This window comes from Salvelinus sp. IW2-2015, linkage group LG4q.1:29 (assembly GCF_002910315.2).
Source record: "Salvelinus sp. IW2-2015 linkage group LG4q.1:29, ASM291031v2, whole genome shotgun sequence".
Classification (NCBI taxonomy): Eukaryota; Metazoa; Chordata; class Actinopteri; order Salmoniformes; family Salmonidae; genus Salvelinus; species Salvelinus sp. IW2-2015.
Window position 1 is genome coordinate 16,782,886 of NC_036842.1, and position 23,942 is coordinate 16,806,827.

Here is a 23,942-nt window from a genome sequence, read left to right on the forward strand (position 1 = left end):
GTCAGACAATGCCTGTAGTTGTTCAACTGAGTTTTACCCGTGGGCCAGGGCATTGGACTGGAAAGGACCCAGCCCAGTTCTACACAGTGAGCTCAAATCACATACTCTGGCTTTCCTTTGCCTTCAACACTTACAGCACACTGAAAGCCATGTTCTTGGACTAGGTACTAAGACAACCCATAATCAGATGGTTTTGATGGAGACTGATAAGCATAAAGTTGGTCAGACAGTTGTGATCTCACACAGATATTAAAAGCTGGACCCCTCACCTGTTGAGCACCTTGTCGTGGGCGTCGCTTCCCTGCTGAACGAGACGATCCAGCACCTCCAGGGGGGAAGCCGACACCCTCCCCTGGCCCTCCTCCTCCCTGTCCTCCAGCCCCTCCTGCCGCTGGCACAGCCTCTCGAGTGCAGCCCGGCCCAGGGCCTCTGATGTCCTCCTCCCCACGAAGAGGGATGCGGCCCGGGGCAGAGCCAGGTCAAACAGAGCCTCATAGGGCAGGGAGGGGTTCTTGATGGAGGGGCTGGGGGAGAACAGGCCACCGAACTTGGCCATCTCGTACTCCGGGGCAGAGGGGCTCTGGTGGAGTGGGTGTTCGATGGGGCTGAAGGGACACATGGGTTGGAAAGACCAGGACTGCTCTAGGGCCGAGCCCCTACTATTGTCCCCACCACCATTAGCGCCCTGGGCATTCTCCAGTGCCTTGTCTGGGGTGGACACCGCATGGTGGGGGTCCCGGAGCAGCATGAGGCCACCCAGTGGGGGGTTGGGCAGGGCCTTCTCCTGGGTACCCGTCAGGGTCTCAGTGGTGCGGTAGAACGGGGAGTCAAAGCCCCTCAGGGCAGCCAAGTCTCGCTTGTCCTCCGTGATCTCCAGGAGCTCCTCTGTGATGGCAGCTGGTGTGTTTTTGGAGAGGTAAAACAGGGGACATGAGGACGCTTGCAGTGAAACAGGCTTTTGAGTCATTGGTGCATTAAGACATTTGCTGTGAAATGTATATGGTTCCCTCTCATTCAACTGACATTTTATGTCAGCCTCATTTAGACCAGCACACTCCTATTCTCAGACAGTGTACTCACCCTCTTCCCTCTCCTTCTCTGTCCTCAGCTGAAGCTCCTGCTCCTTCATAAAGACTGAAAGTTCTGTCAGCGTCATGGAAATGGTCCCACCACCACTTGCATCTAGTAAACAGAAGACAGACAATAAACATACAGTTTTACATAAAACAATCTTCCACCAGAGAACATGGATCGACAAAGTTTAAGAACCAACGACTTGGTAAAAAGCATACAAATGTAATATCCAACTCCACATTTTTGATGATGACTGACCTCTGTTGTTGATGACCACTCCACCTTTCTCAGGATCTCTAATTGGTTCTTGCCTCACCAGGCTGGGTTTGGATGCTTCTACAGGGAAGCCATGCTGAAAGTGAACAGTTTCTATTGTAATTTGTATTAAACCTTTATTTAAGCAGGAAGTCCCAAGTTCTCTTCTTACTACACTACAAAGGCCAATAATGCCCATCGTGGGCATGGATGTCATACTGTACCTTCCGTGGTGGACTAGCGGTGTTGGATGTCAGGGGGATGGTGGGGAACTCATCAGAGAGGGTGGGGGGCGGGGAGGTGGTGGCAGGAGTACTTGAGGCAGGCGTTCCTTTCCCTCCTGCTTACAGAAGACAGCAATTAGGAACAAATACCAACGGAAATGTCATGTAGGATTAATCACATGGCAAAACCTCACCAACACATGTAGGGATCAGTTTCTAAAGCATGATTGTTATATCATATGAATCAATATTGTTTATCAAATCCATATTAAAACACAATATATTGTAATATGCCTTTTTACACTACACCGGTTTGAAACCGTTTTCATAGAGAAACTAGTTCCACGACACATATGCTACATATACACAGGCAGTCCAATTCTGACTTTTATGCCCAATTATTGGCAAAAGAGCTGATCTGAATTGTCAAAAGACCAATTTGTTAAAAAAAGATTACACAGACAGCCCACAGTTAAACACCGACATTTTTACAGTGTAAAGATCTGGTTTCCAATCCGACTTTCCCAAGCCACATCTGGACGTAGTTTGGGAGACACACTTCTACACTACATAACCCCCTCTGAGTGGTATAGTGTAAAGACAATGGTTTTCCAACACCATTCTATTTCTATGGTGCAGACACACATGAAGCTATGTAAGGAGTGCAAAAAGATCTGTTTAATATCTGATGTTGAAGAAAGACAAATAGTGCTTCACATATTTTAAAGGTTTCTAAAGCATGTTGGTTATATCATACAAGTCCATATTGTTTATGAAATCTATACTGAACAAAAACTCAACATGTTGGTCCCATGTTTCATGAGCTGCAATTAAAGATCCCAGAAATGTTCCATATGCACAAAAAGCTTAATTCTCTCAAATGTTGTGAACACATTTGGTTACATCCTTGTTAGTGAGGATTTCTCCTTTGCCAAGGTAATCCATCCACCTGAAAGGTGTGGCCTATCAAGAAGCTGATTAAACAGTATGCTCATTACACAGGTGCACCTTGTGCTGGGGGCAATAAAAAGGCTACTCTAAAATGTGAAGTTTTGTCACAAGACAATGCCACAGATGTCCAATTGGCATGCTGACTCTAGGAATGTCCACCAGAGCTGTTGCCAGAGAATTGAAGGTTCATTTCTCTACCATAAGCTGCCTCCAACGTCATTTTAGAGCGGCCCCACAACCGCAGACCACATGTAACCACGCCAGCTCAGGACCTCCACAACCAGCTTCTTCACCTGTGGGATCGTCAGACCAGTCACTCGGACAGCAGATGAAACTGAGTATTTCTGTCTGTAATAAAGCCCTTTTGTGGGGAAAAACTCATTTTTATTGGCTGGGCCTGGCTTCCCAGTGGGTGGGCCTATTCCCTCCCAAGCCCACCCATTGCTGTGCCCCTGCTCAGTCATAAATCCATTAGATTAGGGCCTAATTAATTTATTTCAATTGACTGATTTCCTTATATGAACTGTAACTCTGTAAAATAGTTGAAATTATTGCATGTTGCGTTTATATTTTTGTTCAGTATGTTGTATAGATTAATTATCTCTTTTCACCTGATGTGCTGTGGACGCGGTGGCCTGAGAGGTAAGAGGCACTATGGGAGAGCTCTGAGTTGGGTGACATGCCCCTGGAGGAAGGGGGTGTGGCCATTCCACACAGGGAGGAGGGGCTCCACAGTTCTTTTCCCCCACAGGTGGAGTTGAATTCACAGCTAGAGTTCTGAAGGAAGACATTCACAATGTTACCAGTTAAAGTTCCAATGCAGCCATTTTTATCCCGATATCAAATCTTGTCTGGGTAACAATTAGGCATCTTAATTAGACTGTCGAAGTGGTCTGAGTAAAAACTGAAAACTAGCTGTTATTGGCATAGAGGTTTGGAACTCTTTCTATTGGTCTATTAACTAATTTACCACCTGGTGATGCCACCAGGCAGGCCAAAACTCCATCCCACCAAAACAGGCTGACATTTCAGGTGGTCTTTTCAAACAGGTCTTACACTAAAATGGCATTATCAAAATGTTCACAATTTCACAGTTTTATTCCAACCTCATATTGTGGAAATACATATAAAAATGCAAGAAAATCATGTTTTTGACTACACAGGGCTTTACGAATTAATTTCAAATTGTTGATAATGATGTGGTATACTATTAATAGTAAGTGGAAATAAGGCTACAATATTTTTTTCAGGTTTCTACAGACAAATCCTCAGCCAGACAGACAGACAGACTGAGTGCTGAACAACACCAGGACCCCCTGCGTGGGCCACTCACAAATAGAGGGACAGACAGCGTCGCCAAGGCAACCAGCCCATGTGACAGACCATATTGGGATGGCAGGACGGGGGCGTAAGGGCATGTTTTCTGTTTTCTAAGGCCTGACACCACCGCCCGCCAGTCTTGCCCACTGATGAGTCAAAGCCTCTCCTCCCTCATCTCTCCTTGCTAAAGCACTCCCTCCCTTCTCTCCAAAAACAAGGGGGCGATTCATAGGCTCGGAAGGGAGAGGGGGGGGCCAGTGGGTTCAGGGATAAGCGATTGACTAAGAACATCTGACACAGCCAATATATCAAGTGTAAACACCCTCTGCAAAACAACAAGAAATGCATAGAGAAGAAGCAGCAGCAGCAATCAGCAGCTGCTCACTCTGGCTGACACTGGCCTCCAACCAACACTTTCTATCTAGGAACTAATCTGGACACATTTTCTATGGGTCAGTGTAGTGAAAATTTGTGCAACAGAAATGCTGTTACCTGACGTCTGGAGGTCTGGGGGCTGCGATAGGAGGACTGGGTCCCTGACAGAGGGGGCAGGGACAGGGGTGGTGGTTGGGGCTGGCGTGGGGTAGAGAAGGGGGTCAAAGAGGAGCTTCCTGTGGGGAGAAGAGGACTCACTCTTACATTGATATGTTAAATAAATCTCCATTCATTCTCCACTTATCAACAAGACCATAATCACCTCATGACAAATCATTACAAACCAACTATGCCGTCCGGCAGCCAAACAACGCTAGAAACACATTTTTTCAGATGATTGATAGTTAGAATTCACACGACTGAGTGAAAAAACTGGAAACAAATTATGAACATGAACAATACTCCAAACACCAAAACACCAAACAAACTTATGTCATTCCTGTCCATCAAAGGGAGGTGAGAGGTGTGGGGGGGGCGGGTGATCTCACCGTAGCTGCTGTGGAAGTCTGTGTAGGGGCTAGAGGCTGAGTCTTGTGGACAAAGCTGCATCTGGGGGTAGAGGTTCTCGGGCATGGTCGCATAGCCCTCCTCACACGACGCTTCCTTGGGGTCCAGAGACACTTTGGCGCATTCTATGACGATGTCATGGATCTCAAATCTTTTCCATCTGCAGAGGAACAGAATGGTCAATCCAATTGAGAAAACAATGTAATAATATTTTCTAATTTGTGCATACAGCAGATAAGCTCTTGATTTGGTTGACATTTTTTTTTTATATAAACAAGAGAGTGAAGCTTGAGAGCTGTGATTGACTGACCTGGTGGGATCAAGCTCATGGTCCTTAGTTCCAGTCACTAGTTCCGGGTGTATACGGACGTGTTCCAGCATTGGCTGCAAAAAAAATGGGAACGAACAAAAAATAATTACAGAACCATTTAGATACACATTCGTATTATATTTCTATGGGTAGAATCTCTTCCCGAAGACAAATCAACATAATAAATTGAAGATTGATCATCTCTCACCTTCACCACTTCCTCAAAGGTGTCCACGTTCTCCTTCATGCTGTAGTGGGAGCGCAGGTAGGACACAAAGTTGCAGGGGTACATGCCGTAGAGGCGGTGGAAGAGCGAGTAGACGCTGGCGTGCAAGTGGATGAGGTACACCTCGGAGATGTGGCCTGGTGCAGGCAAGAAGAACAGAAGGAGAGTACATGATGTCAGGTCAGGGGCAGCAATGTGAACAAAACAGTCCATCTAAAACCACACCTGACTCTCTACCATTTCCAATATTCTCATAAAGAGAAAAATTCTCTATGAAAGAATTAATTTGCATAATACAAAAATCAGCCGGTTTAAGCTAGAGGTGGGTTTTTTGGCATTGGATGGGTCTCAAACCACTACATCTGCCAATGTAACATTTCCGCATCTGCGGTGAAAGGTGTCAGAGATAGAGCGGTGTATGTCAGACTATGAGACATCCCGATAATCGGTCTTCTCACAAAATCGTCGGTAGCCTCCGAACAGTTTGGCCTACAAACTATTATGACCCCTTTATGGAAATATGACAAGACTTGTCTGAAGGTCCCCCGGAACCAGTTGAAAACATTTATGGAAGTACAGTATATATGGTGACTGTTTAGTGAAAAAGAATAGGGGGTTAAATACAAAAAATGTTTCCTGATTTGTCTTATATCGCTCAGATATAGGATAGACAGTTCAGAACAAACTTCCTTTAGATTTTTTTGGGGGAGACTATCTGTTGTTCCATATAGTGAATCTGTTATTCAATGAGTTTGTATGGTCCAATAGCAGTAAAGCCTAAACTATTTTTCAAATAACTTAAAAATCAAATAGAAAAATTATCCTTGGTATGATGTTCTTAAAATAATTCCATATAGCTCAGTAGTACCCCTGGCTTAGACTTAATAAAACAGCTCCTCAGTCATTTTTTGATTACCTGGGTTCTTCAGGTTCCAGGAAGCCAGGCGTCCAAAGATGTCAAAGAACTCATACAGGTGTTGTTTGCCAGCCTGGGGGATCATGGGTAGCAAAGTGATCAACACCAGGACTCCAGTTATGAGGACCACAACGTCTGAATCCGTCTGGACACCAAGGAAAGAGAAACATTTAACATAAGGATACAAATTAAAGAGGTCCAAGACACTTGATATAATACGCCTGTGCTTCCATGTATTCCTAGAACAAAAAACAGACCTCTGTGGCAATCTTTCCCTCCTATCTACAATAAAACATTTTCAGTATTTTTTTTATACCTTGAGGCATTTGAGCAGCGAGAGCAGCAGCGGGTAGCGGGCGATCTTGTGGATCCAGGATGGCTGCTTGCGGACCACGTGGCCAAGCAGAGTGAGGGTGGGCAGCCGGCAGGCCTGTTTGGTCATACACTCGTTCATCTTGTCCAGCAGGTGCTGTGGTGGGCAAATTAGAAACAGCACTGGGCTTTAAGACACTCATTCTATTCATTGTTACTTAATGTTTTATGATTTGTTTTGATCAATTATGGAGAGTTAAAGTTATTTAATTAACAACGGATGAAAAATGGGAGTACATTACTTTCTTCAGATAAAGGGGATGGGGGTGTAAGGCAGGTCTCACCTTATCATGTGGCTCTCTGACTGACGAGAGGATATGCATGGCCTGGGCCGAGTTAGTCTCCAAGAAGTAGTCCACCAGTCCATTCAGCAGCATTGACCCTCGCTCTGCACAGAGGGGAGAATGAACATAGTACCAACATCCACATTAAGGCCCACAATATGGCTGCAAAAAAGCATTTGCCATAGCCCTCTATTACAGAGTACAGGATAAAAGGATGACTGACCAAGTCCAAAAACACCGTATTAAAAAGCAGAGTTCTCACCAGTGCTGAGGTGCTCATTGATAAGGCCTTTGATCTCCTCCAGTTGGCGGATGTCAGAGGACTTCAGGAGAGGGAGGAGGTCCCCAACGTTGGGCTGCTCTCTGGCCATGTTGACAGCGGAGGGTGAGGTGGTGGCAGACAGTCTCCGTCAAGGCCTGGAGGGCAGGGGGTGTCCCAGTCGTCTCTCTCACAGCGTCCTGCCTGGAGGGCTCACTGGGCCTCCGGCCAATACAGTCTCCAGGCACCACTACAGGACAGGGCAAGCAACAGGACAGTAAAGGGTCAAACCTGACTCAGCACAAATCAGAGAACTTCAGTGATACTTTTGGTCATGTAGTGCATGTGGACAGCTGCTAGTCGAACATCTCATTCCAAAATCATGGGCATTAATATGGAGTTGGTCCCCCCTTTGCTGCTAAAACAGCCTCCACTCTTCTGGGAAGGCTTTCCATTAGATGTGGGAACATTGCTGCGGGGACTTGCTTCTATTCAGCCACAAGCACATTAGCGAGATCGGGCACTGATGTTGAGAGATTAGGTCTGGCTCGCAGTTGACATTCCAATTCATCCCAAAGGTGTTTGATGGGGTTAAGGTCAAGGCTCTGTGCAGGCAAGTCATTTCTTTCACACCGATCTCGACAAACCATTTATGTATGAACCTCGCTTTGTGCACAACTGAGCTCTTCAGTTAGACATTGGCAGTACAATGGAGATTGCATGGCTGTGTGCTCAATGTTATACACCTGTCAGCAACAGGTATGGCTGAAATAGCCAAATCCACTCATTTGAAGGGGTGTCCACATCCTCTTGGCCATGTAGTGTATCTAGGCTATTAGATAAAACATTCTAGAAAAGCATCAATTGCAGCCCAATACCACATGATTATGACCCTCACATATCCTAATCTAAAAAGTCATAGTGTACTGACAAAATGTAGGACATGAGCAATGTTCTAAATGGCATTTAGACTAGCTACATACATATTGGTATTATTAGGCTTGTTACCCTTTGCACTTAGGAACTGCATTGTATAAATAAGGAAACCGGTAGGTACCAATGGAAGTTTTGATAACGCCATGTGAAATCTACCCCACTAGTTCTAAAGCAGTGAAACAGTGACAAATTCGAAGAAATTTGCTCTGACCACATTTGGCCCACTGGAACAGACAAAACCATAATATTAATAATCTCTATGATATCTGCACCCACCATCTACCACAGCGGTTTCTCATAACATTCTGTGAGTGTTTTCACAGAATTTCTCCTCCCAGTGACTCAACCTTTCAAAGGAAAAGAGGCCATAAATAATCGTAATAGACAGGTCATTATCACAAGGGTGTCCAACAGCCCTGCTTATGCTTCATAAGGAGTAATGAATCAGCCATAGAGGTCTTAACACCGCTCTCCCCTCAACATCTAGCCTAGCCTACACAGTCTAATGAAGGCAAGCCACAACACAACTAACAGGAGCAGAAATAAACTAGAAATCAGTAGTGCATACTATGTTCATTGAAGCTTTATTCTCAAATCGGGTCACACCCCTGGTCTCAATATTTTGGACAAAACGGCAAGCATTATTATAAACTCGTATTCCCACTCCAGTGACATGAGCAGCAGCAGCTCCGGGACACTCAGGAAGAGCCTTGATGCAGCCCCATGAACTTCCATATAAACACCGGAAATTACATTTGGCTGTGTACAAGCTGTTAGGGTAGGTAGCACAAACATAACCACATGTAACATGTGGATTGGAATTAGCATACACATCAAAAGTCCCAATGCAAAGTTACATCTCACTTTTCTATTTTTCAAGTTACTACATAAAACTGATCTTTATTCCGAAGAACACCAAAGTCATGTCGGAAAATGTCAAAAGCCTATTCCCTATAATATAAACTCAAATAGAAATAACTTCAAATATGTAACTTCACTCATGACTACTGGTTTCAATAAATTAATTTATTGTTACAACTTGCAAAGTCACTAACCAACTAGCCTACTAGCGATATGTTAGCAGTGCATGAGTCAGACAGTCGCTATCAACCCCTAGCTTACAGCTACATTAAAGTAAAACAACGTTTTGGAAATGCATAACTCCATCTTACCAGTTATCAAAGAGTGTTAGCAATATGCAGTTATCTTAGCCAGCATCTTAGCCTAGCCAACCACCACAGTTATGGTCAGCAATCTAGAGCCCAACTACTGGAGACAAGCTAGAACACAACCAAAACATAACCGCAGATTATTAAAAGCAAAGAGAGAACAGAGACTTACAGATTGATTGCTGGGGCCTATCCCATGGCAAAACGTTTAAAGGAGCACAGGTTGAGTTAGCTACCACTGCAGGGAGGTGGGCGCCCCACCGGGATGAAGGACTATGGGAAATCCAAAAGAGATAGATTCCAGATGTCCGTGCTAAACCAAGGTGGAAAAAGTCAAAACAAAAAGGAGAACAGAACAGGTACTACACAATTATAGCAAGCAGGTATGATTTTCTCCGTTGTGAGCCCACGGCAAAAAGCCATCATAGCCTGCCGTTCTAACGGGTCCCCACTAGATAACACAACCATAAGGTCCGTGAAGAGCATGCTGCATGGCCGCACGTGCCCCATCTGCTCCTTGTTTACGTCACACTTCCTCGTGATTGGTGGATTGTAACTCACCACAAACACTTGGTCTGAAATGCAATTACATGCTAGCACGGCTAGTGGCTAACATTAGCCAGCTTGAGCTAGCTACCGAGCTAGCGTCTGAACTCTGTAGCACTGAGTACTTCACTATCACAGTGGGGAAATTTTGTTGCAGTATCATGTATAAATTTAAAGTGCCGTTTAAATAGAGTAAAAAATATATATATTTGACAATACAAAATAGCTACTGGCACTGCAGGATTTGAGTCCCTGGCGGCGTAGTGTGTTACTGATGGTAGGCTTTGTTACTTTGGTCCCAGCTCTCTGCAGGTCATTCACTAGGTCCCCCAGTGTGGTTCTGGGATTTTTGCTCACCGTTCTTGTGATCATTTTGACCCCACGGGGTGAGATCTTGCGTGGAGCCCCAGATCGAGGGAGATTATCAGTGGTCTTGGTTGTCTTCCATTTCCTAATTTCTTCAAACCAAGCTGCTTACCTATTGCAGATTCAGTCTTCCCAGCCTGGTGCAGGTCTACAATTTTTTTCTGGTGTCCTTTGACAGCTCTTTGGTCTTGGCCATAGTGGAGTTTGGAGTGTGACTGTTTGAGGTTGTGGACAGGTGTCTTTTATACTGATAACAAGTTCAAACAGGTGCCATTAATACAGGTAACGAGTGGAGGACAGAGGAGCCTCTTAAAGAAGAAGTTACAGGTCTGTGAGAGCCAGAAATCTTGCTTGTTTGTAGGTGACCAAATACTTATTTTCCACCATAATTTGCAAATAAATTCATTAAAAATCCTACAATGTGATTTTCTGGATTTTTTTCCCCTCATTTTGTCTGTCATAGTTGAAGTGTACCTATGATGAAAATTACAGGCCTCTCTCATCTTTTTAAGTGGGACACCTTGCACAATTGGTGGCTGACTAAATACTTTTTTGCCCCACTGTATAATTGTAAAGGTCCCTCAGGTCAGGCAGTGAATTTCAAGCAGATTCAACCACAAAGACCAGAGGTTTTCTAATGCCTCACAAAGAAGGGCACCTATTGGTAGATGGGTAAAATAAAAACAGAAATTGAGTATCCCTTTGAGGTATATCCCTAATTACACTTTGGATGGTGTACAAATACACTTAGTCACTACAACGATACAGGCGTCCTTCATAACTCAGTTGCTAGAGAGGAAGTAAACAGCTTAAGAATTTCTCAATGACGCCAATTGTGACTTTAAAACAGTTACAGAGTTTAATAATGGCTGTGATAGTAACAACATCCGCCACGCTGATCCTCAAACGGGGGCCCCGCAGGGGTGCGTGCTCAGTCCCCTCCTGTACTCCCTGTACACTCATGACTGAATAGCCAGGCACGACTCCAACACCATCATTCAATTTGCCGATGACAACACTGATCACCAACAGAGACTTGGCCGTGTGGTGCCAGGACAACAACCCCTCCATCAACGTGATCAAGACAAAGGAGATGATTGTGGACTACAGGAAAAGGAGGGCCGAGCACGCCCCATTCTCATCGACGGGGCTGTAGTGGAGCAGGTTGAGAGGTTCAAGTTCCTTGGTGTCCACATCACCAACAAACTAACATGGTCCAAGCACACCAAGACAGTCGTGAAGAGGGCATGACAAAACCTATTCCCCCTCAAGAGACTGAAAAGATTTGGCATGTGTCCTCAGATCCTCAAAAGGTTCTACAGTTGCACCATCAAGAGCATCCTGACTGGTTGCATCACTGCCTGGTATGGCAACTGCTCGGCCTCCGACCGCAAGGCACTACAGAGGGTAGTGCGTACGGCCCAGTACATCACTGGGGCCAAGCTTCCTGCCATCCAGCACCTCAAAACCAGGCAGTTTCAGAGGAAGGCCAGAAAAAATGTAAAAAAGACTCCAGCCACCCTAGTCATAGACTGTTCTCTCCATCTACCGCATGGCAAACGGTACCGGAGCACCAAGTATAGGTCCAAGAGGCATCTAATCTAATCAAATGGCTACCCAGACTATTTGCATTGCCCCATCCCCCCTCGACTAACCAGTGCCCCCGCACATTGACACCGTACCGGTACCCCCTGTATATAGCCTCGCTATTGTTATTTTACTGCTGCTCTTTAATTATTTGCTACTGTTATTGTTTTACTTAACAGTTATTCTTTTGTAAAACTGCCTTGTTGGTTAAGGGCTTCTACTTGCTACCAAACCCGGATCCGGGAGCACCCCCAACAGTAAAAAAGCTGACTAGCATAGCCTAGCATAGCGTCACAAGTAAATACAAGCATCTAAATATCATTAAATCACAAGTCCAAGACACCAGATGAAAGATACAGATCTTGTGAATCCAGCCATCATTTCTGATGTTTAAAATGTTTTACAGGGAAGACACAATATGTAAATCTATTAGCTAACCACGTTAGCAAAAGACACAACTTTTTTTACTCCACCATTTTTTTCCTGCATCAGTAGCTATCACTAATTCGACTAAATAAAGATATATATAGCCACTAACCAAGAAACAACTTCATAAGATGACAGTCTGATAACATATTTATGGTATAGGRTATKTTYTTTTWGAAAAATKTGCATWTTTCRGGTATAAATCACAGTTSTACATTGCAGCTGCAATCTGAAATAGCATTGGAAGCAGCCGGAATAATTACAGAGACCGACGTCAATTACCAAAATACTCATCCTAAAACATTTCAGAAAATACACAGCCTACAGCAATCGAAAGACACAGATCTTGTGAATCCAGACAATATTTCAGATTTTCAAGTGTTTTACAGCGAAAACACAATATATCGTTATATTAGCATACCACATGAGCTAACATCACCCCAGCATGAAATCAAGGCAAAGGGGGCGATAACGTTATCGCCACCAAAATATATTAATTTTTTCACTAACCTTCTCAGAATTCTTCAGATGACAGTCCTGTAACATATTACACAATGCATATAGAGTTTGTTCGAAATTGCATATTTAGCATCACAAATCTTGGTTATGCTATGTAATCTGTCAAAACATGGCATGCATTCGGGCCGGCGCCATCTTGGAAAGGCACCTATGATTACGATTATTTATCGATTAGATTGACTAAAAAATACAGGTTGGACAGCTAATGAAAGATGCATTGGTTATTATGCAACGCCTGATTTAGATTTTTAAAATTAACGTTACAAGACATACATTGTGAGTTACAGCCAGACTAGTGCCGCAAAAAATGGCCGACAACTGCGTTTAAATTTTTCCACATAAATACGGAATAAAAATCATAATAACTCTTACTTTTGGACGAGCTTCCATCAGTATCTTGGGCAATGTGTCCTTTGTCCAAAAGTATCGTTGCCTTGTTGTAAAACGACCTCCTCAACTTCAGAACTAGCAGCTAACGATAGCTACTCGGCACACACATGCCCAAATCGTTCAAACGCAATACTAAGGAAATTCAGAAAAATAGCAATATACTCGCATAAACTGATATAAATCGGTTTCAAATAACTTCGTTATGATGTTTCTAACACCTATATCGAATTAAATCACAGACGGATAGATCTTTGACCAATAACAATAGCTTTTGAGCATGCGATTCTGATGTCCTCCCTTGCGTCCTGGCGAGCGTCAAAAAGATGGGTCATCTCACTCCATTCCCTTTTATAAACTCTGAGAACCACCTAGAGACACCATTCCACTTCTCATTGGTTACTGACATCCAGGGAAAGGCGGGTGCAGTTCATTTCGATCCATAGGGCATACACAGAGCTTAAAACTGATCCGAGATCAGAGACTATTTTTCAGAGCTTCGCATGGTCCTGTCATGATTTTCGCTGTAGAAAGAGTTCTGGTTCACCCACAGACATAATTCAAACGGTTTTAGAAACTAGAGATTGTTTTCTATCCAATAGTAATATTAATATGCATATTGTACGAGCAAGAATTGAGTATGAGGCAGTTTAATTTGGAGACGATATTTTCCAAAGTGGAAACAGCACCCCCTGTATTGACAAAAGTTAGGGCTTGTAAGCATTTCACTGTAAGGTCTACCTCACCTGTTTGTATTTGGCGCATGTGACAAATAACAGATTTGATTGGAGAAAACTGAGGATGAATCAACAACATTGTAGTTACTCCACAATACTAACCTAATTGACATAGTGAAAAGAAAGAAGCCTACATAGAATAAAAATATTCCAAAACATGCATCCTGTTTGCAACAAGGCACTAAATAATAAAATAATACTGCAAAAAAATCTGGCAAAGCAATTCCCTTTTTGTCCTTAATACAAAGTATTCTGTTTGGGGCAATTCCAATGACCCATTACCGTACCACTCTCCATATTTTCAAGCACAGCAGTGGCTGCATCATGTTATGGGTATGCTTGTAATCATTAAGGACAGGGGAGTTTTTCAGGATAAAAAATATATATACGTAATGGCGCTAAGCACAAGCAAAAACAATGTTTCAGCCTGCTTTGCACCAGACACTGGAAGATTAATTCCCCTTTCAGCAGAACAATAACTTAAAACACAAGGCCAAATCTATACTGGAGTTGCTTACCAAAAAGGCAGTGAATGTTCCTGAGTGGTCGAGTTACCGTTTTGAAAATCTATGGCAAATCCTGAAAATGGTTGTCTAGCAATGATCAACAATCAATTTGACAGAGTTAGAAGAATTTTCGCAAGAATAATCGGAAAATGTTGCACAATCCAGGCACCAAAGGTGCTTCTACAAAGTATTGACTCAGGGGTGTTAATGCTTATGTAAATTAGATCTGTATTAATTTCTATAAAAATGTTTTCATTTTGTCATTATGGGGTATTTTGTGAGTAGATGGGTGGAAAAAAAAATATTTATCAATTTTGAATTGAGGCTGTAACAACAAAATGTGGAATAAGTCAAGGGTTATGAATACTTTCTGAAGGCACTGTCAATCCCAAATACACAAAGAAAATAAATGATTATGTTATGGTAGCTAGCTAAGCCTTTTTATTTACAGTTGAATGCAATAAATTTATTAGATATAGTATGGTCATCTACTGTAGCTAGTAGTGTTGCACAGTATACTGACATTTCGGTACTTTTTCAATACTAGAACATAAAAAACAGTTTGGTACTATAATTTGTCACTTTACAATGCAAGAATCCAGCCTACAAAGCTGGAAGCTACTGGTAACTTTCCTTGCTAGCTCACAGCTGTAGCTAAAAAATATATTCACTATCCTAGTACTTTGTGATACCATAACGCAAAATTAGCTGATTTTAAAGCTGATGCCACTAAAACCATATTAATTTGCAGTTGCTCTCACGTCTCTTCCAAAGATGATCTATTGTTTCAGCGAACTGACAGAGGATCTCAATTGCATTCAACTCCTCTCCTCTGTCCTCCTCAAAACCCATTGTTTGAGAAAGTCAGAGGTCCCTCTCCTCTGACCTCCTCCAATGGGTTAAGGAGGCGAGCAATATGATTCCTGTGTGTGTGGACGTGTTTAACTATTCTTGTGGGGACCAGAAGTCCTCACAAGAATAGTAAACAAACTAAAATTTGATCAACTGGGGACATTTTGTTTGTCCCCACAAGGTCAAATGCTATTTCTAAAGGGTTAAGGTTAGAATTAGGGTTAGGAGCTAGGGTTGGGTTTTGGGGTTAGGAGCTAGGGTTAGTTTTAGGGTTAGGAGCTAGGGTAAGAGTACAGCTTAGGTTTATGGTTAGGGAAAATAAGATTTTAAATGGGACGGAATTGTGTGTCCCCACAAGTTTAGCTGTACAAGACTGTGTGTGTGCGTGTGTGAGAAGAGGTCTCAGATGGGCCTCCCCCTCTTACCTCGTGAATGACGTCATTACTGGTTAAAGAGACAGCATATGCTTTTGTAAAATCTATGCAAATGTTGTTGATCAGTACAATAAAAGACCCAAAAGGAAGGGAAACAGATTGTCATCTGTAGCCTCATGAAATAAGCCAAAACAAGCTCAATAACTCAATACATGCACACTCTACTACTAAATATGCATTCACCTGTACTGTGAATAGGCCTAGGCTACATCTTGATTAATCCAGTTTGACAAAGATTTACCATTCAAATAAATTATTACCATTGGGTGTTCAGTAGTCAGATTAGTAAAAACAAAGTCAAATTGGTTGTTTAATTGATTCATTAATGCATACATGCCTCTGAAATGTTGACATAAAAACATTTGAATGTAATGATATTTAACTAATATTGTGTGACTTCGGCTAATATGCCTTCTTTTTTTGCTGTGGTATCGAGTATTGTGACGGTATTAAGTATCCTAGTGCTAAACCTGGTATCGAAGTCACAATTTTGGTATGGTAACAGAAGATGCTTAGTAAAATTAGGATTGCAGTATCTTTAGCCTAATAATGGACTAAAGGAGCCTAACATTACTCTTTATAGTCCAAGGACCTTACATGTTCTGCTTAGAGGTGAATTGGCTTTGACAGCCAAAACAGGCTAATACTCCATCTAAACGTGAATCGACTGTCAATTGCGGTACTGTTCTAGAAACAAAGCACTCTACTTCCATATTACATAAAAAATAATTTCACAAATACAAAATATACACTTACTGTACAGCCAGAGGTTGGTGACACCTTAATTGGGGAATACGGGCTCATAGTAATGGCTGGAATAATGGAACGGTATCAAATACATTAACATGGTTTCCATTTGGTTGATACAATTCCATTCCAGCCACTAATATGAGCAATCCTCCCCTCAGCAAACTACTGTGCCGTACACCGTTTTAATACAGTATTTTTCAGGGACAAGTCGGCATCCGTCCTCGTTAACACACAGGTGTTCGAAGACGCAGATAGCCAATTAGCACAGTTACGAGAGAAAAAGTATTGCTGGTATGAAAAATACGTTCCTTATGTTTCCAAAACTGTACGAATTCAATGCGTTTTGACGTTCAGAACGAACGTCGGGCTCTTAAAGTATCTTCTGGCCGGAGAAGTTATCTTCAATGGGCGCTGAAGGTAGTAAGCTAGCGTCTATGAATGTGTTAGCTTTAGCCTAGCTTGATGTGAGAAGTAGCTACGTTACGCCTCAATATGTGCTCAGGAGGTGACGCAGAAAGCAGCTGCAACATTTCAAGAAGTTGCAGCTGAATACAAAATGGTTAGTTACATCATTCACTGTAACTAAGCTCACTATGACAGTCAAATGCTAGCTAGCTGGCTGTGTCGCCAGCAAGCAGGCTAGCTATCTGGAATGACCACTGACTGTCGTAAACAACTCAGGGGAACAATGGGCAGGGTTTTTGTTGTTTTAGCCGATTGTTTTACAGGAATTATTATTGGTAAATTGAAAACGATTTCAACAGATGCATGTTCATGAAAGTAGCGATGACTCAAACCATTATTGTCAGTGTCTGTGGAAATATAATACCCGTTATATAGCTAACGGTAGCTGTCATTCAGAAAAACAAGTCATTACCGACCACTACCAGGAGAAAAAAATATATATATATTTGACAGTCATGAAAGAGCATCAGCAATTCCTAATAATGCACACACCTTACACTAACGATTTTTTCCCCGTTTGAAATTCACCAGTATATATTTCTATATATCAATAAATTGACCTGTTTACCTGTTAGAGTCTCTACACTCCACAGGGCGCCGCCATCTTGAACACATCACAGCCCATCCCTCTTTAATCAACCTCCGCTAACTCGCACGCAAAGTAATCCCTTACTAGCGAGCCATTCAGAATCTGACACTGACTAGTCTATTTACCTAAATAATGCTACAGCTAGGCTCATTTAAATACTTCCACTCTGCTTCAATCATATTTCAGTGCACCGCACTCCTCATGTCCTCACTCCACGAGAAACTTGCCATTGTTTTTCTCATAGGTGGAGGGATGAATGTATGTGTACTGCGGTTTTCGCGTGACGGGCATGAGTCAGGTAATGAGCGCATGCGCTGAATAGAATGGCAACTTTCTAAGAATGGCCGGATTCGATTATGCTAAAACACAGTCTCATTTAAAAATATTCCCAGTTTGAAATAGTTCCCAATCCTTTTATTTTTTATTAACAACAAATCAATACAAAAAGTACATGGGGAACACAAGTATGTATAAAGAATATACAAAGGACATCTGTGCTAGGGGGTACAATATCCCATTACACAAGGACCTTAAGGGACATACACACATTTATAATTCTAACAGCTGTTAGAAATACTCTGTTGGCAGAGTATTTCATTGTCTTAAAATATAGTTAAATGTATTTTCGCAAGATAACAAAATGTGGTGTATTGTTTGTAAATGTACATTAGTGAATATGAAATTTGTCCAAAAGAATAATGAAATTAATTACATAAGATTGTTTCAACTTATTTCTATCGTAAGTAAAGAATCCAATCACTACATCTTTCCATAATATTGTAAAATCTTCATAAATGTATTCAATTATAAATCTACTGATGTCATGCCACAGATTCCTTACATTAATACAATGCCAAAAAAGATGAAACACTGTTTCTGTGTGGTCATTACAAAAGGTACAATTTTAATTTATGTTTTTTTTTAAACATCTTCATGTAGTGGTTGGCCGGATAATATTTATGAATAATTTTAAAGGAAACTTCCTTAATTTGTTTAAAAAGTAGGTATGTGTGTGGCAACATCCACACTTTTCCCCAACAGATATTATCAATAAAACCATTCCAATAAGGCATGACATAATGTATAGATAGATACAACATCCTGTTGAAACAAGGCTGGTATAGCTCTATTGTTGTTGAATGGACTTAAAGAAAAACTAAATCTTTCCTACTGATGAGTCAACAGGGTTGCACCTGAGGGAATGGCATCTAAAACAATTGCAAAATCTTTAGGTGTTGCAAGGATCTTGTAAAGTGATTGGCTCACCAATAGGATATTATTTCAGAACCAATATTCTAAAAACGAAGAAGTCTTTTTTTTACAATATGTCCCCATTATTCCATATACAATATCTGTTTGGAGAAAAACCCAATCCTTCATGGCACCGTTCAATGGCCCGTGACGTGAACGGGCAAAAGCGGTGAAGGAGGAGCACCGATCTCTAATCTGCGTATCTCCGTCAAAAAGGCAGCATGGTGCATCGTCCTGAAACATCTCTTGTCCATAAAATACATGTTTGATGGTGAGCGTACATTTTCTTTTATTATAGTAAATGTCGCCAAGAAAACAAAGAATCGACCGTGAAGCTTAACAGGGCATTAGTGCCACTAACAAAGATAACTACCCACAAATGCGAAAGAAAAAAAGTCTGCCTAAATATGATTCCCAATCAGAGACATCGATAGACAGCTGTCCCTGATTGAGAACCATACCCGGCCAAAACATAGAAATACAAAACATAGAGAATAAAAAACTGATGCCCCTAGTCACACCTGGCCTAACCAAAATAGAGAATAAAAGCCTCTCTATGGCCAGGTGTGACAGTACCCCCCCCCCCCCCCCCCCCCAAAGGTGCGAACTCCGGTCGCAAAACCTGACTCTATGGGGGAGGGTCCGAGTGGCATCTATTACGGCGGCGGCTCCGGTGTGGACGTAGCCCGCTCCACCTCTGGCTCCCCCAGTGCGGGGACTCTCTGTCGCCGACCCCGGACTGGGGACCCTCGCTGCAGGCCCCGGACTGGGACCCTCGTTGCAGACCCCGGACTGGGGACCTCGTTGCAGCCCCGGACTGGGGACGTCGCTGGCCCGGACTAGGACCGTCGCTGAAGGCCCCCGGACTGGGGACCGTCGCTGCAGCTCCGGACTGGACCGTCGCTGGAGGCTCGACTGGGGGGGAGCGTCGCGAGGCCGGACTGGGGACCGTCGCTGGAGGCAGGACTGGGCACCGTCGCTGGAGGCTCGGGCCGTGGAATCATCCTGGAGCTTCGTGCCGTGAATCATCGCTGGAGGCTTTTGACTGCCTGATCATCGTGGAGGCTTCGTGCCATGGATCATCGCTGGAGGCTTCTGCCATGGATCATGCGCTGGAGGCTTCGTGCGCATGGATCATCACGTGAGTGGAGGAGCACGTAATGGACAGCCTGGTGCGTGGAGCTGCCACTGGCTTACCAGGCTGGGGAGACATACGGAGGCCTGGTACTCGGAGCAGGCACAGAAACTCACCAGGCTGGGAGACATACTCGGAGGCTTGTTCTGGGAGCAGGCACAGACTCACCAGCTGGGGAGACATACTGGAGCTGGTTCTTGGGCAGGCACCGGAGACACTGAGCGCCGGGAGGCGCACGGAGGTCTCGAGCCTAGAGCTGCACAAACCGTTCTGGCTGATGGTTATCTTCGCCGCGGCAAAGGCACAGGCGCGGGCACAGAACGCACTGGCTGTGCAGACGCAACCCGAGACACAGTGCGAGGAGCCGGCGCAGGATATCCTGGGCCGTAGAGACGGCAATGGCGCCAGATGCGCTGAGCCAGCAACATCCGCTGGCTGGATGCCCACTCTGGCCCGGCCGATGCGGGGAGCTGGAATATAGCGCACGGGCTGTGTAACGCGCCACTGAGACACTGTGGTCAACCGCATAAACGGTGCTTGACCAGTACCACTGCTCCCTACGGTAAGCACCGAGGAGTTGGCTCAGGTCTCCAACCTGACTCAGCAATCTATTCATGTGCCCCCCCCCCCCCCCAAAAAAAGTGGGGAGTGGCCTCTCGGTCTCTAGTGCCAGCCGTGACCCAGTGTAATCCTGGGCCCTTTTTCTAGCTGCCTCCGCTTTCCTCGCTGTGTCACGCCCTGTGATTTGGGTGGGCTATCTATGTTCCTTTTTCTATGATTTGTATTTCTGTGTGTTTGGCCGGGTGTGGTTCTCAATCAGAGGCAGTTGGCTATCATTGTCTCTGATTGAGAACCATACTTAGGTTGCCTTTTCCCACCTGTATTTGTGGGTAGTTGTCTATGTGTTGTTGCCTGTCAGCACTAATTCTTGTATAGCTTCACGGTTCGTTTGTTACTCTGTTGGTTGTGGATGTGTTTTCGTGTTTGTTTTCTCCGGACTGTGTGGTCCTGTGTTTGGGCTGGTCTGTTTTATGTGCCCTGTATTTTGGCGTGACCGTTTTGTGCCGGAGAATAAATTACGATTTACCGAACCCTCTGCTCTCTGCACCTGACTCCAACCCACCACTCCTAGTAAACTCTGACAGAACTACCCACCACCAAAGTACCAAGCAGCGTAGAAGAGAGGACTGGACATGGGAGGACATCCAGGACGGCAAGAGATCCTACACATGGGAGGAGATCCTGGCTGGAAGTGATCGCCTCCCATGGGAACAGGTGGAGTCAGCCAGAAAGGCGGAGGCAGCTAAGAAAGGGGCTAAGGATTACACGGGAACACGGCTGGCAAGGAAGCCCGAGAGGCATCCCCCAATTCTTTTGGGGGGAACACACGGGGAGTGTGGCAGAGTCAGGTTGGAGACCTGAGCCAACTCCCCGTGCTTACCGTGGCGAGCATGTGACTGGTCAKGCCCCGTGCTATGGGGTGATGCGCACTGTGTCTCGGCCAAGCATTCACAGGCCGGTGTGCTCGGTGCCAGTGTCCCGCATTTGCCGGGTGGAAGTGGCCATCCAGCCAGAACGGGTGGTGCCAGCTCTGCGCTCGAGATCGCCAGTGCGCCTCCACGGCCCAGTGTATCCGGTGCCTCGGCCAAGGAAGAGGCCTCCTGTGTGTCTCCCCAGCCTGGTGAGTCCTGTGCCTGCGCCCAGCCTGGCGCCTCCAGAGACGGCCTCCAGCCCAGAGCCTCGAGAGACGGCCTTCAGCCCGGAGCCTCGAGAGACGGCCTCCAGAGACGGCGTCCAGCCCGGAGCCTCCAGAGACGGTGTCCAGCCCGGAGCCTCCAGAGATGGCCTCCAGCCCGGAGCCTCCAGAGATGGCCTCCAGCCCGGAGCCTCCAGAGACGGCCTCCAGCCCGGGGGCCTCCAGGTACGGCCTCCAGCCCGGAGCCTCCAGAGACGGCCTCCAGTCCGGATCCTCCAGCGACGCCCTCCAGTCCGGAGCCTCCAGCGACGCCCTCCAGTCCGGAGCCTCCAGCGTCGCCCTCCAGTCAGGAGCTTCCAGCGACGCCCTCCAGTCCGGACCCTCCAGATGCGCCCTCCAGTCCGGAGCTTCCAGAGGCGCCCTCCAGTCCGGAGCTTCCAGAGACGCCCTCCAGTCCGGAGCTCCCAACAAGGGTCCCCAGTCCGGGGTCCGCTACGAGGGTCCCCAGTCCGGGGTCGGCGGCGAGGGTCTACGTCCCGCACCAGAACCGCCACCGCAGTGAAATGCCCACCCAGACCCTCCCCTATAGGTTCAGGTTTTGCGGCCGGAGTCCGCACCTTTGGGGGGGTTACTGTCACGCCCTGACCATAGAGAGCCTTTTATGTCTCTATTTTGGTTTGGTCAGGGTGTGATTTGGGTGGGCATTCTATGTTCCTTTTTCTATGATTTGTATTTCTGTGTGTTTGGCCGGGTGTGGTTCTTAATCAGAGGCAGCTGGCTATCGTTGTCTCTGATTGAGAACCATACTTAGGTTGCCTTTTCCCACCTGTATTTGTGGGTAGTTGTCTATGTGTTGTTGCCTGTCAGCAATCATTTTTGTATAGCTTCACGGTTCGTTTGTTATTTTGTTAGTTTGTTTAGTGTTCGTTCTTTAAATAAATTAGTATGTACGCATCCCACGCTGCGCTTTGGTCTCCTCTCTTTGACGGCCGTGTCACGCTGCTTCCACCTGCTCCCAGGGCAGGCGATCCCTCCCCGCCAGGATCTCCTCCCACGTCCAGGATCCTTTCCCATTCAAAATGTCCTCCCACGTCCATTCCTCCTTACCACGCTGCTTGGTCCGTTTGTGGTGGGTAGTTCTGTCACGGCCGTCGTCAGGAGACCAAGGTGCAGTGTGGTGAGCGTACATTTTCTTTTATTATAGTAAATGTCGCCAACAAAACAAGAAAACAAAGAATCGACCGTGAAGCTTAACAGGGAATTAGTGCCACTAACAAAGATAACTACCCACAAACACCAAAGGAAAAAAGTCTTCCTAAGTATGATTCCCAATCAGAGACAACGATAGACAGCTGTCCCTGATTGAGAACCATACCCGGCCAAAACATAGAAATACAAAACATAGAAATAAAGAAACTAGAATGCCCACCCTAGTCACACCATGGCCTAATCAAAATAGAGAATAAAAGCCTCTCTATGGCCAGGGCGTGACACCAGGTTACAAAATAAATACAATCAATGTTCACCCGTTGCAAAACACTCCCGGGCTACATTAAAAGAATCCCCTCAGTAATGCCGGGGTCTCGAGCTAGTCGAAACTCGGAAATTCCAGACTTGCTAACTGATTGAACGCCGCACGTGTATAATAACAAGCAGTTAGCAAGTCGGAAATGTACGAGTTTCCTAGTTCCGATTCCCATTGAAGTAGAAATGTAAAATGGTTAAAGTTATGGTTATGGTTAGGATAAGGTTAGGGTTTAGGGTATGGCGCTATCCCAAGAATCCCGGAAAGACCATAATCATAATAATAGGCAGGTCAAACTTTCTTATTTTTAAAACATTTCTGGAATATTATCCAATCAATGAATCATAGCCGATTCTTGTGCTCACAAATTGAAATGTGCAACACAGAAATATTTTCTAAATGTTAGCTGATGGTGTTATTACATTATACAAACCAAGCATCTCTTAACTTATTTACCACTCAAAGCAGTTTAACTATCAATATGATTTCCTTGACCACAGCTATTAGTTTAGATAAAGAAAGATTTGTGAACATAAACCTAATGTAGGAGATCCCAGGTTTTGCTGGAGAGAGGGGAGACATGGTTTTATGGGAGGCATTGTTTAACTGTTCCATCAGATGTTGCCTCACTATAAAACCACGCCTCCCTTCTTTCTAGCCTATTAGTAGCTTTCTATGGACATTACATTTGATTAACTAAATTTTGTCGTGAAAAGTGCACAGTAGGCAAGGGCTACATGTATTAGTGAACAAATAATGGCAGCATAATGTTGTTTATATTGTTTATGAATTTGTAGATTTAAAAAGAAGCTTAAAATAATACAGGAGATACCAAAACCCAATAGTACATTATTGGCTTGCACATTGGGGCGCTACTGCCCCAAAATGCCCCTTGATAAACCAATAGTCAAACCATTCAATATGCTTGCACTG

The 23,942-nt window shown here is 44.5% G+C and overlaps 1 protein-coding gene across 1 annotated transcript in view; it reads right to left on the minus strand.

Annotated features, from left to right (window-relative positions):
• Positions 1 to 17,656, minus strand: part of LOC111961557 (hamartin) — a 34,339-nt gene extending 16,683 nt beyond the window's left edge. Inside the window, exons 1-14 of the mRNA XM_023983935.2 lie at positions 17,382 to 17,656; positions 7,137 to 7,383; positions 6,875 to 6,978; positions 6,535 to 6,687; positions 6,219 to 6,363; positions 5,285 to 5,439; positions 5,077 to 5,150; positions 4,748 to 4,926; positions 4,317 to 4,435; positions 3,116 to 3,281; positions 1,554 to 1,669; positions 1,333 to 1,426; positions 1,081 to 1,182; positions 270 to 897 (exon numbers count right to left, since the gene is read on the minus strand). Coding sequence (XP_023839703.1) covers positions 270 to 897; positions 1,081 to 1,182; positions 1,333 to 1,426; positions 1,554 to 1,669; positions 3,116 to 3,281; positions 4,317 to 4,435; positions 4,748 to 4,926; positions 5,077 to 5,150; positions 5,285 to 5,439; positions 6,219 to 6,363; positions 6,535 to 6,687; positions 6,875 to 6,978; positions 7,137 to 7,245 — 2,144 coding nt within the window. The 5' untranslated portion in view covers positions 7,246 to 7,383; positions 17,382 to 17,656. The remainder of the gene's footprint in view (positions 1 to 269; positions 898 to 1,080; positions 1,183 to 1,332; positions 1,427 to 1,553; positions 1,670 to 3,115; positions 3,282 to 4,316; positions 4,436 to 4,747; positions 4,927 to 5,076; positions 5,151 to 5,284; positions 5,440 to 6,218; positions 6,364 to 6,534; positions 6,688 to 6,874; positions 6,979 to 7,136; positions 7,384 to 17,381) is intronic.
• Between the last annotated feature and the right edge of the window lie 6,286 nt (positions 17,657 to 23,942).